The following is a 14,878-nucleotide window of genomic DNA, read 5'->3' on the forward strand; positions in this document are numbered from 1 at the left end:
TTTGGGTCTAAAATGTCATAAATCAAGAGAAAATACTGTTTTATTAAAACAGGAATGGAAGGTGCATCCCCTTTTTTGAGAATTTCCCAGGTCCTACTAAATATATGTAAATTTAATGCATTAGAACAACTTCATATTTTTTTGCAGGATGCAGCATATTCACTATAGCCTTTTACATACTTTAGTTAAATGGGGTTTTTGTCTTATCAGGAGCATAAGCATTTGGCTAAATTGCAGCACTCAATCAATTCACTGACATGACTGTTGCTTATTATTTCCCTCCATTGTGTATAAGTTTTCTCCTAGCTTTCAAGAGATAAAATTAGTAAAAACAGGTATATGGAGAAGCAAACCTGGGCTTTAGGATTTTTTTTTTTTTTTTAACTTTGCTGCTCTAACCCATGCAAATCTAGAAAAATATTGTTGTTCATATTGATCTTAAAAAGGAAACTCGATCTGGTGCAAACCATTTCCACAGAACCTCACTTGCTCCCATACAGAGTTATTTATTCAGGTGTGTGATAGAAATGTAAATAACGAAGCCTTCTTTCTGCCACCCATAAAACCTTATTTCACAGTTGGCAATTCTCCATCTACAGCAAACTTATTTTAAAAAATATTTAAAATCTCTTCCCGAACACAAGGACTCGCTGGGGTTTCAGCACAGGCACGAGAGCTCCTGGTGCAAAAACATCCTCAGCTGCAGCAGGGACATGACCAACCCCTCCTGCAATTCAGGTTACAGTGACAATATTGATGCTGTCCTCTCCTGAGCACTCCCCATTTATTTCTCTAACAATAATGCTAATTGCAAAATAATCTATCATCTGCAGCTGAAGGTCACCGTTAAGGAAGTTCAACTAAATCACTGAGCTAAAATACAGTTCTTAACCTATAGAAATAAAGATACTGCACAAGCCCTTTCCTAAAATATGTATTGTAAAGCCTCCCCTTACACTCGCAAGCAAATAAAATATTTTTATCTGATTAACCACAACAGGTGCTCTTTTTGGTGGAAGAAAGAAAAAATTTCATTTACCATCTAAAAGATTATTTTTCTCAAAAGCAATACAACCCTAGCCAGTACCTTAGTAATATAAGATGAAAGATGATTATCTTTCTTAATAAAATCTATAAATCAAGCTTTAAAATATTCAGTTCACAAAAACATTTTCTACTTAAAATAAAAAAAGCCAAACTCTTTTTGGTACTTATTTAAAAATAGATTTCATGGCATTAAAAAAATTAAAGAAAACATATACAGTAATTGAAAGCATTATTTTAAATTAAAATCAAAACACAACCCCCCAAAAATTTCCAGTCAACTTCATGTTGTCCTAAGCTGCAGAACTGCCCTTCAGTAAAACTCACAGATACACCACTAAATGGCATATCCATGCAAGCAGGACTTAGCATCACAAAAATGCATCAGGATGGGAAGATGCTTCCACTGGACTACGTCTTCCTCTGAAAAGAACCTGTAGCACATGATGTTGGGGTATAGATTATTAATTGACTGAAGGGGAACTGGATCCATCAACCCCATGGCAGCACTTGCCACTTGGCTACTAAACAGAAGACAGACACCAGGAAATTGCACTGACTTCGTAAGACAAAACTCCCAATTATCTCCAGAAAGAAATCACAACTGTGCTCCAGAGGAAGCAGGTAAGGCTCAAATCACAGCTGTGCTCCAGAGAAGCAGGTAAGGCTCAAATCACAGCTGTGCTCCAGAGAAGCAGGTAAAGCTCACACTCCCTCAGAATTAGCCGGGTGTTGTTGTAATGACCAAGTAGGATCAATCCCACATTAGTTTCCTGCTCTGCCAATATGCACCTTAAGTATTGTAATAACCAACATCTTGAGCACTCTATGCTGTAGTGTATAAACATGTCTCTCAGATGTGGGCAGGAATGTAAATCCCATTATTCCTGAACAGTATCTTACCCTATTTATGCTAAAAACAACAAAATTTCTGTTGTGACTTGGAGAAGCATTCTTTTGTCCTTTAACAAATATCTTCCTATGTGATTGGACACAGCAGTGTCATTGCCTGAGTTACTACCGTTCTACAGAGAAAATTGTTCTTGGAACAGCAAATGGTAGCCATGCAAGTGTTCAGCTTTTGTTCTAGCATGTAACTTCAGATTAAGCACCAAGAAATCAATGCTCAACTGCACGACGTGCTACACAAACTAAGCCCCATTGTTTCTGATGTATCAGGAATACATGACGGTGAGGAGAGCACAGATTTTCCTTAACAACTTTCCTGAATAGCAAAGTAAGAAAACTTCTTTCCAACAGATTTTGCATGGTTTAGTAGCTACAGGATAAAACCAGCCTTGTGATGCCTCCTTAATATTCTCTTTGGAATTTCAAGTTGCAGTCATTCTGGAATGTTGATTTACTCCATGCTGTGTAACATATCCTTACCATCCCTGGGGACTATTCTACCTTCATCAGTAGCATTTGTTATGAGAAGAGGACCAATGTTCTTGATACCAAAGCATCTTCATAACCCATTTTTCCTCTTCTTGATGCATTTAATTCTCTTTGTATTAAGTGCCAAAACCCTGCAGTGGCCTTATATAGTGTGCCTTTTACACAGCCTCTATGACAGATGTGCCCAGCCTGTCTTAGATTTTTACACTTCCCCCACCTTAGCAGGTGTCATGCTCAGCTTCTGAGTGGGCAGGACATTCATTTCAGCAAACAGTTGCATATTTAAAGAATTGTGTTCTGGCACACTTACAGACTCTGGAGCTTTGATGAAGACTTTGGACTTCCCAAGCTGGTACTGGTCAGGATCCATGTTGACTGACTGAAGCAGGTGGAGGACTCCTTGTTTCTCTTCTCCTTTCCACGAGGGCCAGGTTGCTTTGGTCAGAATGGCATACCTTAACCACCAAGGAGAAGAGATTAAAACCTGGGGTCAAACAGCAGCAGCAGAACACCACTGACTCTTGGCCAGCATTACCCTGGCAGAGGTTGGCAATGGCAGCAGGACTCAGAGCTTGGTGTGTGTGAAGATGCACGGTATTAGGATGTTTCCTGTTTAGTGAGACCAAACAACTGAGAAGGACAACAGTGCCCCCAAGTCTCCCATTTCCAGATGCTAAATTACTACCTGGTAAGCAGCAGTTAATTGCAGAAAGTTCTGCTGGAATCTGCTGAAGTCCAGGGGGAGGTTATTCACCAGCAATGACCTGTGGTCCAGATTTGAGTACCTAAATCCTTGGTATTCTAAACTGATTCCCAAGCACACATCCAATTTCTCACTCAAGCCTTCTCAGTCTGTCTTATTCTTACAAACATCTTTTCTGTTTCTGAGCAAGTGACAGTTTGTGCTCAAACCCACCTGTTCAACAGCTGGGCTGCATTTAGCAAGAAGCCAATTCCTGGCTCTATCCCAGGAAGCCTCTGGCTTGGCCTCTGGTGCAAGAAGGAAGCAACAGTGATGTTGGTGCTACCTTGAGGGCACGCTGGGAACTGACCCCACAAAGGGCCCGGAAGGAGCAGGGAAGTGGCTCTAACAGCATGTCTTTGACAGAAAGAAACACCTCGCCTTCTCTCTCATGGTGTCCTCTGTAAGCATTGAGAATTAAGTGGATGCCAGGGTTGCAGCCCCTTTTAAACTGTCCACTGTTCCAGGCCTCACTTAGGCTCTTGGAACTGCCAGGCTGGAGTTACAAAGATGCCTTGTTCAACTGCCCACCAAAGGAGCACTGCTGGGCTTTAGCTGCCCCAGCATATCTATGGGTAAGTAACTTCTCTGGCAGCAGCTGTTTAGGCTTCTTTGACAAGACTAGAGAACAGCTAAATACGTTGAGACAAATTTCTCCCCAAAATCTTATGTTCTTTACTCTTGACAATTTCCTTTTAATGCCTTAGGCATACTTAAGTTATGTAAACTATATCACACTTATTAGTAAAAGTATTCAACACATGAAAAAAGTGATCAAGTATGAAGGTCAGTTTGTGGTAATTCCCAAGTTGTTAAGATGATTTAGGCAACTCCTAATAAAATGTTCTCAAAAATCACACAAGGAATTGGTGGAAAATACATTAAAGGAATGTTGATTACCCATTATCATAATATCTAAAATGTTATCCAGCCAAGAAGCAGAAACAGTGTCATGCAATTTAACAATGCCACACAAACAGAAATAGCAAACACTTAAAAAGAAATATATCACAAAACCCAAACACCTTTGAATAGAAGGTGCATCGAGAGAGAGTAACTTCTGAATAATTCAGTAGGATTCAAACCACTGATGTTCTCATGTTCAAACCTCTCAGTTAACAAATGCTCAGGTACTCTGCTGTATGGTGTAATGAAGTAGCTCTTACACCACCTTAAATATAGCAGCGTATTATACACAATCTATGTTTAGACAGAATGTGTACACTTACATATTTATGTGATGTATCAGTATTATGGGATAAACAGATGCAACGCAGTAAGGAGTTGTAAGTTAAAGTAACTCCCAGCTCATTTATTTACCAGCCTCTTTTGCAGGCTCATCATGTACTGCCAACAGTGCAGCTGTACAGGTAGGTCTAACCAAGTCTGAAGGTAAAGGAGCCAAGGTGAATAAAGGTGTTTGAAACTGCTGCCTTCCACACAAGAGACTGTGACATGACATTTCAGCATGCTACAAATTCTCTCCTACATCTCCCGAGCTGTAAAGGAAGGCACAGGGAAAAACGTGATTCAAGCCCTTTTAATACAAGTAAATCTCTTGGGTACAAAGTAAGAATAGATTTGAAATTCTCCTTTTTCATCAAATTAACTTCATACATTTTACTGGTGTGACAAGTCTACAGGGCAGAAGAAACATTATTCTATGGCATGCACTATTTAAGCATTTCAGTTTGATAACGTGGTAACTCCTACTGTTCACTGCTGTTTAGCAATGGCACTTCAGTGTCCTCGTGCATGCTTCCCATGAAACCAGTCATGTCACTATCCATGAATCCAGGTTTGTCAAGCTTGTGTAATTTGATCTTGCAGATTATTTCAGCACAAGTACTAAATGTGTTCTTAACATGCTTCTGAAACAATTTCAAATCATGACTGCCCCCAGTTATGTATTACAATAAGTAAGCAGTTAGGTCTGATGGCTAAATAGGGAGTGGGAGCTCAGCTTTCAGATTGGTTATGCTTGGGAACACACAGGCCTTTTCAGTGGCTGTGGCTTTTTGCATGCAAATGTAAATTTTGTACATAAAAGTCTATTCAGCCCAGCAATCTCCAATTGCATGGAGCTGCCAAGGAACACCCAATGAAAACAAGTGTACAAGCATGCATTTCCTGTCCATCCCATGCCTCAGCCCGCTTTTACTCACACTGACTCAGGGGGTCAGAACAGAGCTTGTTCTGGATGCTAGGAACTGTGAATGGAAAGGGTGCAGGAAGAGTTTTACTCATAACAAAATGTTAAATTTAACAAAGCTAATTAATCTGAAACAAAAGGATGAATTCCCTAAAGAAGAGTTTCAGTTGCCTGTGGATCCAGAAGTATCACGTAACTTTCCTTTGGGCAGAGCTCTCAGTCTGTGCTCAGGCTAGATTTAACACACAGTATAAATCTGTTATTTGTCTCAGCAACAGTCTGTGTTAAGTAACATAGCTTGTAGCATGTTCATGTTTATATGTCTGGGCTTGAAGATCATGAAGAAAAAGGAATTTTAAATTGTTTTATAATGAAAATTAAGTCCATACTTTCAGAGATTTTAGGTCTGACAGTTACTACATTATCAGAATATTCTTGGTATTATCATGAAGTATTACTAATGGCTTTGTTCTGTGCTGTCTGATTAATTATACTCCACTCCTTTCAAAAACTGATTGGGTTTTTATTTTATACTCTCAAATTCAATGCAACGACTTCCAACAAAAGCTGATTTATGACATAAAGCCTTTTTTTGGGCACTTATTAGCTGTATGTCTCCAGCTTCTGAAAAACAGAAGCTGAATGTTGTATAAATCTTGAAACTGCTCTTATTTAAGAGGATTTCATTAGCTAGTGGAGGTAGTTAATCATGTTAACAGCTGGTCCTAAGACACTGAGAACAGGACTGACCTTACAGAGCTCTGACTTGCTTTCATTCATTCAGTGAGCAGCTGCAGAGGTTTGAGCTGCACCCATTCCCAGCTGGTGGAACCCTAGTGGAAGGATAACGAGCACTGTACGCTAAGGTTACTCTTTACACTGCAATGGCTGAATGGCAGGCATGGATTTCTTTACGTGTCTTCTGTCTGCCGTGGAGCAGTAACATTTTAGACAAGGGCTTGCAGCTGGACACTCAGATTTCAGCACTGCAGTGGTTCCTTTAACTCTTTGTAACTTTGAGGAAGCCTCTCATAGCACTACAAATACTGAGGCCTTAGGCAAGTTTACAGAAAAAATGAAGTACTTTCAACAACACAAAGCCAGGCTTTAAAGCACTTCAAAATCTCTGTGTAATCTGGATCACTGCGCAAGGCACATGTGGAGAAAGGGGTAGGGGGCAATGAGAAGGTTTCAAAACTTGCAGCCTCTTAGTTCCCTCCTCATCATGTAAACAAATGTGCTGTTGTTTACAGCAATGCTTCTGAACAAGTGTTACCTACCTCTGCAGAAACTTCTTGAAAACCCGTCTGTAGGCGTAGCCAGCTCTTCTTACTCGAATATTTTCTTTCAGACCCAAGTATTCCACTTGATGTTTTACCCTGGGGACAAAAACAATGCAGGGCTTAAAATCCATTTTATTTCAGCATACTTGTGGATTGAGGTATTCTTAAACATATGAATCATGTTTAACTACTGATTGCTAAAATTCATGCACAGGTAAATGAATCTATTTTTGCACATGACACTGCCCACTGCATGGTAGGAAAGACATTCCAGGTAGACTGGAGCACAGAAATATAAGTAACAAGTTTACCTTAGCATTTTCTCCTAGTTTAACTTCCCATCTCCAAAGTAATTTATGTATAAATTTCTTAGGTAATAATAAAACCCATAAAAGGCCAAGTAAATATTACCAATACTGTTACACAGCTGGTATCCAAGGGGCTGGGAAACTGTTTTGTGTTCTCTTACTGTACGTTTTTCCTATGCTTTACATAGCTCAAACAGCAACACAGTAACATTTTATTTTTCTTGTTGTTATGGAGAAAAGACCAAATCTGATGGCTGGAAAAAGCCCCAGATGCCAAACTTTCACTACACAAAGAATCAGAAAGAAGAAAGCCAGGTCAGCATACTGACGAAAAGCTAGAATTCCTTCTAATTTTACCATGCTGCAAAGGAAGGATTCAAGCATAAGCACAAGACTGGCTGAAGCCAGTAATGGATGACTCATCCATGGCACGTTTTAAATGACAAACAAAAGCTGAGCTGGTACCAGTCCCACAGAAAGTGTTAATGGCTGTGGAGGAACTCTGCTGCACATGGGAACTGAAGCAGCATCATCCCAACACCATCAGAGTTGCCTCACACCAAACACTTCCAATTAGGTTCTAACCAGGGAACAAGTATGTGCCCATGAAATGCAAAGCAGAAAACCAGCAAAACAAAAAAGCTTTTGCACTTTTCCCTCCTTCTAAACCCATGGCACATTTATGGTTTTATGCTGCTTCTTACTTATCCTGCTAGTCTACTACTTAATGCTTGGTAATTTGATTTGAAGAATTTCAGTTACTGACGTCCTTTGCCTTTCCTTAATTTTCTAATCTAAGTCATGTGCTGAAAGAAGCAATGTCAGTTTTTCACTCTGTTGCTGTTCTGTTGGGGCAAAGTATAAAAGCTTTAGCTTTCAGTCTGAAATGTAAGAGTTGTTAAGATTTTAGTCCTGCAAGTTTAACAAACAGTATATAAAAGAGCATCTATTTACATATAATTTTTTAAAAGTGAGCGTGTAAGAAGCCATTTAGATTTTTTTTGCTTACTATTTCTCTGATTTTACAAAAGATTTTTCAAATCCTGAAACACTCTCAGTTAATTCTCTAGCTATTTTGAAAAGTCAAATTCGAATATAAAATGTACTGCCCATTGATTTTTTTGTCGAGACTTTTTTTTCAATGACTCATAGTATGAAGGGAAAAATCTTTTGAAATCTCTTGCTACAAATGACAAAATCTCTTCAGTTATTTTTCTTTTTAAAGACCACTTTTGAGAGGTGTTTTACTAAATGATGAGTGATACTGCTCTTTTAGCTTACAATAAAGAATACTACAGATTCTAATCTTGCTGTGTTCAAGGAATAAAGTATATTTTGTACCCACTCCAAGAATTCTGGTACAGTACAAAGTTGGTGGACAAAAATACATTTTCCTGTTTATAGCTTTCTCTCCTGTTCACATCTGGAATAATGCACTGGAGCAACAGTACTACTCCCATTTTCTTACTGTCCTGCCAGTATCACTGTCCAGCACCAGAGAATTTGAGACATTTTTCTGTTTTTTTCCTTTCCTTTCTGAGAAAAGGCACACTGAAAATCTCCCTCCAGGCAGCAACCTCAAGCAGGTCAGGGTCTGGGAATTCAGCTAATGCAGCAGTTTTGAATACAAGTCGCAGTGGCTGTGCCAGGACCTGAACAAAAACACATTTCAAGAACACCCCAATTTCTGGAATAACTAAGGTATTATACAAGGTTTAGATATTACACAAGGCCTATGTTTCACTGCTAAATATTCTGGAGTTATTCAACAGCAGCAGAAAGGTGGAGTTCCTTGAGCATGAAGTAAGACAGGCTTTGTGAAAGAGTTTTTTCCTTTTTCAGTTACATTTTCACGGTCTAGTAACCTGCTACTAATAAGCAAATTGCTACTCCCATCACACTAAGGCAGCCTATGTATGATGCAGCATTATGTTGACCACACAAGAAAACAATGCAAGACAAAAAAATTTAAAAATCAACCAATCAGCAAAATATTACATAAACTCAATTATGTTTTTTATTTCCCTCAAATCTTTTTCACAGTAAAACTGAGAAACAACAATATTAAGCTTAACTTTGAATTGTCAAATGCATATAAATTTCTTTTCCCTACACCTGTCACTAAGTGCCACAATGAAGTCTTAGATGGGCAATCACAGATTGAAATGGGAGAATGTTGGGATTTTTAAACAGGGATGAAGGATTACCATTATAAACAGCACTTCCATTTCTGTCTGAGGTTGATAGTATACAATCCTTTGTATTTCACTTGGCAAATACAGCAGCTACTGATAACACAACATCCTCATTACAGGAAAACAAGAAAAAATCTTGCCTGTTTTTGCTCCTAAAGGTCCTGAAAGCTGTCCTTTTCTCAGGACTAGGATTGTATTTATTTCACTGGTTTCCTAGCAACACCTTCCACAATAACAGGCCTGTTTCCCAATATGCAAATGATAGATTTTAAAAGCCCCTCAATTTTTAACTAAGTTTTATAAATACTTTTCCCAGGACCACTTAGTTTCCTCTTTTGGTCCCCAGTGTCAGTGGAAAATTAAGTGCTGCACAGTAGGATTTTCAGGGTGGAAAAGCTAAAGAGGGTCTGCATTTACTGCCAAACCCTCACTGAGACTTTGAAGTGCAATCCCAATGGCTTCTGTAATTGCTCTCCATCTGCATACGACTGTGCTGATCTGCTAGAAAGGCAGGAAGGGAATTCTGCTGGGGTTGTCCAAGAATGCTTTTTATCAGACTTTGCAAGTTGTTTCATCGTGATAAAAATAATCACTTGCTTTATCAGCAATTTTACCTGGTATATAGTAATAAATGCTACCTACATTAGGCCGCCACATAGTTTACACACCCTACTGAGCACGTACCCCAGTGCAAAAAGAGCAGCACCTTTTCCAGAGAAGAGGAAGATGCTATAAGCACCATGTAGTTAAAGATGCCTTAAAACAGATGTGATAAGCCAAACTGATCATTTAGACATCTATTTAATGTCTATATAATCACCTGATGTGACATTCCAGTCAATTCTTTTTAAGGAGTTGGCCAATTAAACTCAAGAAGTAAAACAGGAACATTCTCCATTGTTGGTGGAGTTTTTGGCAAGTTTGATACATAAAAACAGATACCTTACTGTTTTTTTAGCTTCTTAATAGAAGTTGTTTTCAAAGCATAAAGTTAGAAGCGATCACAATACATTTGGTGTGCAAATTCTACATGGAAAACTGCGTATGTACTGGTTGTGTTACTCATGCAAATGTTGATTATCATAACTGGCAGAAGGAAAGCCAAGAGCTGCATACACTAAGTGCTGATTTAGACCAAGTGACCACCACTTATCTTCAAAGTTTAGGAGACGTCATGCCAGGTTTCATTTCTGATGGTTTAAGAGAATGTAGTTCTCTTTGTAGGCTGTACAATTACAAATTACGACTTTTTGTGGCTTCTTTTGACCATTAGCACTGTTTCTCCTCACACGCTCTGCTTATCCATACCTGCTCTCCTCCCAGTCTCGAGACTTCTTTGTTTCATTGGGTTTGATGCAGCGGATGTAGTGGGGTGTACACTTCATCAGAGTGCCAACAAGGTCATTGGCTTGTTTCTGTAAAACAAAGGAAAACCATTGCATCTGAGCTGAACAGCGTAAATCCTGAGGGAATTCTACAGTTATCAACCTTCTGCTGATGATTCCATTGGCTAGATCCAGTTGCCTTTGGTCTTTCTCCAACAATCAACGTGCCTTGGGATAATATGCACCTCATTAAAAACTTATCAGTAAATAGAAGGTGCCAGCTACATAATACATTTGAGCTTCTATATGAAAATATGGAGCGAATGCATCAAGTGAACCTGTCAGGGTGAAATGTGAGAAAAGAGGTTGGTAAAATACTGATTTGCAAAATCATGTGTAATCTAAGTGTGTATTCTGCTATCGGTCTCCAAACAGACCCTGGCCTTGTGGCACCTGCTGGCTTAGGCAAGGCACTCTGTGGTCAGTAGAGAGACTTCTGTTGACTGGGTGGGTGTTGGATCAGGCATTTCTGCACTGTAGAGAGACCAGTTACTTGCAGTTAACTAGGACATCAAGAGGCTGAGTGAGGTGGCTCATTCATTATGCACATGAAAGTACTATCAATTGCTGGTTTGGAAAATTCACTGCTATAGGATGCAGCTGAATACAACATTTGATGAACACTGATGCTGGGCAGAACAATTCTAACAATGCTGAAACAATGCATCGCTTTGCCATGAAGATACTCCTACTATCTTTTAAAAAGTCTAGACAGCAAAAAAAAGTAAATACTTTTATTTATTTAGCTATTCATACACAAACACACAACCACATATACACACACCAACACTGCAAAATGAGACATACTTTGATTTTGCTGCCTGCAGTAGTAGGACGGCCCTTCTTGTCCACTTGAAGATTTTCAGGAAACAGAGCCTTTATAAAAGGCCTAGGAAAAAATTCATAAAATAGGGTTGGCACAAGAAAGACAATTCAATGCAGGCATGTCAAGGAATATGCTGTAGAAGTTGATAGTTGAGCAGAATATAAATAGCCATTTCTATTAATCTTGAGTTATATCAAATCTATTTTAAGATTAGTACTTTCCATGAGCCTCATTCCTCACAGAGACCCCTTGCTGTTCTAGTGAGCATTGAAAGACATGACACCAGACTTCTAGAAGACTTGAAGAAATGCACTTAAAATATCTTTTAAAATGTGCATCAATTAATTAAAGTACATCAGAAAAAAATGTTACTTTGTTTGTCAAAACAGTGCCTTTTCTGAGAAGATGCCAGAGCACTGATGGCCTTGCTTGAGGCCAAAACAAAGGCTGCCATTACAGTATTTGATTCTGACACTGCAGTGCCTCCCTTAGTCCAATTTGTAGAAAATGAAGGTCAGGATAATTAAGTGATGCTGCTCTACTGCAGCCATGGGTTATTTGCACTGTTACACAAAGGAGGTCACCAGGTACAAAGCAGAGAAGTCAGGCCCTCTGCATCCCTCCGAACCACCACGGCATTCCTAGCTTGAAGCAAGTTTTGCTTACGTACAAATCACTGCTCTGCATGAGTTCAATCAAGTCCATGAAAAGAACATCCCGATTTCTCTCGCAGAATCCATCCATATCATAAGATACCTGGGCCAAGGTGGAAATTGATTGTTTGTGGTAAGTTGAGAACCCAATAATTAAAGAAAATTTAAATTCTGTCTTCATCAGTTGCTGTTCTGTACTTTTTGGTTAGTCTGGTAAAACTTAGATACTACAATGAGCACTAAATCCTGGCATGTATTATTAAACTTCTTCACAGCAAACAAAGGAGTGTCATCCTTATGTATAAAATCAGTTTAAATTCAAATTTTAAAAAGTATGGAATTAGTGAATGGAATATGACAAGTGAATTTAATACCAAATTTTACTAAGAAAAATTTTTGCATAGTAAGGATTTACTGTTATTAACTGCAGAAAACCATGAATACTGAGAAATAAACCCAAACAAGATAGAACTGTACATTATATTCCCAGTTTTATTGGTGTATCATCACCTAAACAATTTTTATATCTGAATTCTTTAAATTTACTGCTACTGTAATAAACAAATGAGATCACAATTAATAAAAGTCATGGGGCACTCATTCATTACACTTAATTTGTGGCTCTGAGAGCAGCAAGGCCCAGACTCGTCTCTCCAGCAAGGGCCATTTGTTATGGCATTTTTGTCCTAAGCTCCCTGCACTAAGGGACACTGTCTCCTGAGATAATCTGGCTGTGTAAAACTAAGCCAGCCCTCTGGCAGGGCTTCCCCCTTCCTCTCATTACTATTCTCTTTCTTCATAAATACATTACAGAGAATTCAGTGAAGACTTCCCATGTTACCTTTCCAGCATAATGATGGATGATAAACCCCTGGTTCCAGCTGTTGAAATGTTCATGAGTCCCAATCTGCATCTGGAGTTTCTGAAGCAGTGTCTGGTCAGCTCCTTCTCCCACTGCGTGCATTGTGGCACACACATCATCTAAAATGCTCATAATCCCTGGGGGATTCTAACATGTTGGGGAACAAGAACAGCAGCACAAGTGAGGAAGAAAAGAATTATGATGCCAGTTTTTTCCCCCCAAACAGAAAATCGTCTTTGCTACAAAAAGCTAGAGCAGAGTCAGGAAGGATTTCCCTCCAATCAACTGAGATTAACTTTTACAGCAATATGCAAATAGTTTAAGGAGAGATGACATTTCATGGGATGATAGTGACAGTGGGGGAAACCGTGATTACTGCTGGGAAAAAAAAAAAAAACATTAACAAAACCACCAAAATACTCAACATTTGTTTAAAGTTTCTTTCCTCATTACCAAAAAGTAAACCCATGTCTGAGGAAAGTATTTAAATGCACATGCTGCAGTTTGACGAACTTAGAGCTAAATATCTGAGATTGGGAGGGAAATCTTATTCTCTTCCTAGTTATCCTCATACAGACAGGAAATGGGCAAAATGTGATGTGCATTTAAGCACAAGTCACTACAATCTTTGAACTACTGTTCTGGCCTACATGAAGAACTATCTGAAAAACACCCTACTTCTGACCTAAAGGACAACTCGATGTTGTTGTCACCCCAAAACAGAACATAAAGACTTGAAAATGCAGAACAGTCTGTGGAGCAAAACCACAAAATTTTTTTTATCGACAATACCATCTCTTCACTTGTTTCTGCTTAATTTGCAACAGCACCTCAAAGGAAAGGTGGTGCTGCTGTAGCTTCCCCAAACTGAATTACATCTCCAGGGACACAAAGAACATTATCAGATGTACAGTATGTCAGTAAGGTCATCATAAATTTAGGCAGATACAATTTTTTTTCCATTATTGTTTTCTTCAGTCACATGGCAATCATGCTATGGTATAGCTCTCTTTTTGGATGGTATCTCACATGACATATCTTAGAGCTCCTATAAGACATCTTATGTAAGATCTATATATAGACTTAGTATGACTCAGTAACTGAACAACAGTATTTGCATTTTCCTATGAACCTTCTTTACAGAAAAAGCAGTTGCCCAAATATTTAAGAGAAAAAAATCTTGTTTCCTCCACCTGTTTGTTCTAAACACTTACCACTTTGTTCTCTATAAGGTCGCATACTATTTTGTTGTTAAAGTATTCTATTGGTGTCCATCTAATTCCTTCTTGCACATATTCCTCCTGTTAAGTAAAAAGATGCAAACATTTCTTGCACTGTAGATGTAGCACTAGATTTACAACACGCTCCACAGACACAAACTCTGCACTACTCATGTTCAGGAAGACTTGCCAAATGTATGACTGGGTGGAGGTGGGAGAAATGACCCTACTGATAGTTAAATCCAGCTCTCTGCTGCCTAAAAGATGAATTGGAATCCTACTCTGTCTCCCCACACATTCCTTTGTCATTCACAGCCCTTCCGTGGCTACTGACAACAGCAGGAAGATTTCAACAGTGTATTTATTGTCAAAGCGCTTTACAAATAGTAACAAAATCACTTTTACAGTATCTTGGCAGTGCACCTAAGCATCCATACCCTGATCTATTTTAAAAATTAAGATTGTAACATGCACATTGAGGATCAGATCCCCAAGATAACACATATGGAAATGCACATGAAATGAAGGCACAGCTTTTTATTTCTGTATGCTATTATTGTATCCATAAAGACACCTAGAGAATGACTGGGGAAAAATCCGTATTAAAATTTTATTAAATTGACCCAGTCAGTTGCACATATAAGGGCTCAGTAGACACTTTGCAGGTCACTTGTGCACTCAGTGCCATGACTGGTTACTTTCCCACAAAGGCAATTGTGTCTGGGAATTCCTGAAAACACTGTCCCAAAGCTGGTGCCAGCCCTAAGCTCACGCTGCACACAGGGCTCCTGTCTCAGCTGCATCCTGTCT

At 38.9% G+C, this 14,878-nt stretch overlaps 1 protein-coding gene across 4 annotated transcripts in view; it reads right to left on the minus strand.

Moving 5' to 3' along the window:
- MYO1E (myosin IE) overlaps positions 1 to 14,878 on the minus strand; it is a 77,747-nt gene that overhangs the window by 11,432 nt on the left and 51,437 nt on the right. For all 4 annotated transcript variants that reach the window (XR_006017848.1, XR_006017849.1, XM_042038963.1 and 1 more), the window contains exons 13-19: positions 14,063 to 14,149; positions 12,828 to 12,995; positions 12,004 to 12,089; positions 11,315 to 11,396; positions 10,431 to 10,537; positions 6,617 to 6,715; positions 2,753 to 2,897 (exon numbers count right to left, since the gene is read on the minus strand). Coding sequence is in view for 2 of the 4 variants with exons in the window: in XM_042038963.1 (XP_041894897.1) it covers positions 2,753 to 2,897; positions 6,617 to 6,715; positions 10,431 to 10,537; positions 11,315 to 11,396; positions 12,004 to 12,089; positions 12,828 to 12,995; positions 14,063 to 14,149 (774 nt within the window). In the remaining 2 variants the exon portion in view is untranslated. The remainder of the gene's footprint in view (positions 1 to 2,752; positions 2,898 to 6,616; positions 6,716 to 10,430; positions 10,538 to 11,314; positions 11,397 to 12,003; positions 12,090 to 12,827; positions 12,996 to 14,062; positions 14,150 to 14,878) is intronic.

This window comes from Corvus kubaryi, unplaced genomic scaffold, assembly GCF_017639235.1.
Source record: "Corvus kubaryi isolate FWS band 111438036 unplaced genomic scaffold, C.kubaryi_AGA036_p1.0 37394, whole genome shotgun sequence".
Lineage (NCBI taxonomy): Eukaryota > Metazoa > Chordata > Aves > Passeriformes > Corvidae > Corvus > Corvus kubaryi.